This window comes from Fulmarus glacialis, unplaced genomic scaffold, assembly GCF_000690835.1.
Source record: "Fulmarus glacialis isolate BGI_N327 unplaced genomic scaffold, ASM69083v1 scaffold18746, whole genome shotgun sequence".
Taxonomy (NCBI): domain Eukaryota; kingdom Metazoa; phylum Chordata; class Aves; order Procellariiformes; family Procellariidae; genus Fulmarus; species Fulmarus glacialis.
This window is the reverse complement of record NW_009220239.1, coordinates 8,798-11,053: the sequence shown is the minus strand read 5'-3', so window position 1 is coordinate 11,053 and position 2,256 is coordinate 8,798. Positions and strand designations below refer to the sequence as shown.

Below are 2,256 nucleotides of genomic sequence, written 5' to 3'. Positions count from 1 at the left end.
ACTTAATACTGCTGAAAGGTAGTGTAATACAGCAAGAATTTGTGGAGGTGATCTGGTTTCGTCTTTTGAAAAAGCTGGGCATTTTACAGCAAGATACAGTTCAGAAACTCTTACTGTGAAGGAAAACTTTTACCTTGTTTTTTGCTTTATTTGATAATGTTTGTACGCTTTTTATTTTTGTAGTGGGAGGTGTGACAAGCCCCTGGAAAGGCGAATACAGAGAGCCTAGACATTTCTCTCTGAACAAAGAAAACAATCCACAGACATCCCTGTCCCCCACAGTAAGCCCAGTTGCTGAGACTGGTTCTGACCCAAAATTGGCAGTCAAAGTTTCCTGTGCAAGCCCCGACCTACCACCACCGTCTCTGGAGCAAACAGAGGAGGTCGAGGGAACCCCTTGGAACATGTGCAAGGAAGTATCTGAGACCTGGGATCCTCCACCTCTCTCCTCGACTCCTCTCCCCCTGAAGAGCTGCAGCCATGTGGAGAGAGCAACAACCATTTCAGAACAAGAGCTTCAGCAGCTGGAAATAGGTAAGCGATGTGCTATGTAGGGAATTCAGCCTTTTGCTTGAGAGCATGATAAAAATACAGCTGCTTTCTTTTGGCCTCTTGAGAGTTATTTCTGGGTTTTGAGCTTGGATGTCATTTTGTTCATAGTTCCTCTCTCGTTACACGAATTGCTCAGCCTTCCTTGAAATTATCAAAACTGGTAGTTCTCAACCAATTAAATATGCCACAAAGGTAGAGGTCAGGATTTCCTTCCACTCTGAACAGTAGAGCAAACTTCTGTGAGAGGTGCAGGAACCTCTCAGAAAACAGCCAGTTTCAGACTTGTGCTTATGTGCACTGTATAAACAGTGTCTGCAATTCCAACTTCATCTGAAATTTTAGGTTTTCAAACATAATTCTTTTAATAAAGGCATAAGCCTATTGGATGGGAGATGTCAAACGAAGCAGTATAGTTGAAATCAGTCTACAACTGTTTTGTTCTGGGCATTGGAAAACCTATAGCCACCAGCCAACAAATTTGATTACCAGCAGCAATCCAGAATTTGAAAACCAGCATTAAGTTCAGTGTGAAAATCAGTGAAGTAGTGAATAGTCCAGTTCCATTGCCCCAGTATAACTCAACCTTTCACTTTTTTTATCCCATATTTTCTAGTCTTTGTAAATGAATTGAAAACTTCAAGCTAGGAAAAAAGTGTCTTGAAATGCAAGTGTTGTCACAGAACTGAGGAATAGCATTTTAGGGGTTGTTGAGGGTCAGCTTTCTTCTCAAATAGCTTTGGATCTTCAGCAGCCTTGTAGGGTCTGGATATTATCAGTGCAAGTTACTGCAAGAGTTGAGTACATAAGTTTGACCTTTCCCTGGGTATAATGTGGATGGATCTAGAGTGAAGACTGATAGGTGACATAATAGGCAAGAACTGGGAAATTCTGGGTGCTGGTCCTGTCTCTGGCATTTTGCATGTCATTGCACAATTCATCTGTCCTTTCTGGCTCAGTTTCCCTATTTTCACAGTGGTGACTGTAGCCTCTGCTTAGCAGAGGAATTGTGTCATGTGTTTTGTGGACACTAATATCAATGTTCATTAGATAATGCTGAAGAAGATTTGGATATTAATTGCAGTAACTGTGATTAGGGCAGAGAGGCGTGAAAGGAAACACTGGAAATGTCTTCCTTCTCTTTTCTTTTGCTTGCAGAACTGTTTTTGAACAGCCTTTCACAGCCTTACTCGCTGGAAGAGCAAGAACAAATGCTTTCATGTCTCAGCATCGACAGCCCGTTTGTGTCAGATGCCAGTGAGAAGGTGAGTATAAATGGATGCTGGCCGCGTTATAGTGGGTCTGGGGGGTGGGAAACCCCCCAGGTTTCACCTCTGGGAAACTGGAAGTTGTGACCAATGGACATCTGGAGTTTCTCACGTTTCTTGCTGCTTTTTGACACCCAGTTTGCTGGAGAGTACCTTGGGAAGAAATCTTTGTTCTTGGACAGTGGGGTATTTAGGATTGTAGTTGTTCTTTAGTTTACTGTCCAGCATGGATCCCTTTCCTCCAGTTGCCCTCCTGTGCTGTATCCTCACAGTAAGCATCAAGTCTGTGGATATGGAAAATCTCAGCAGCCTTGACCCTCTCTGTGCAGAAGAAAGGAACTGAAGAAGCAGCGATGAGCATAGGAGCTATACCAAGTTGGACCAAATGGCTGTGCAGCCCAAGGTCTTCTTCCTGGCAATGGCCACTAAAGGAATGTTT

At 43.2% G+C, this 2,256-nt stretch overlaps 1 protein-coding gene across 1 annotated transcript in view; it reads left to right on the top strand.

The window, feature by feature from the left end:
• The window catches only part of MAP3K14 (mitogen-activated protein kinase kinase kinase 14), a 15,711-nt gene that overhangs the window by 10,623 nt on the left and 2,832 nt on the right, over positions 1-2,256 (top strand). Inside the window, 2 exon segments of the mRNA XM_009580696.1 lie at positions 184-534; positions 1,708-1,814. Coding sequence (XP_009578991.1) covers positions 184-534; positions 1,708-1,814 — 458 coding nt within the window.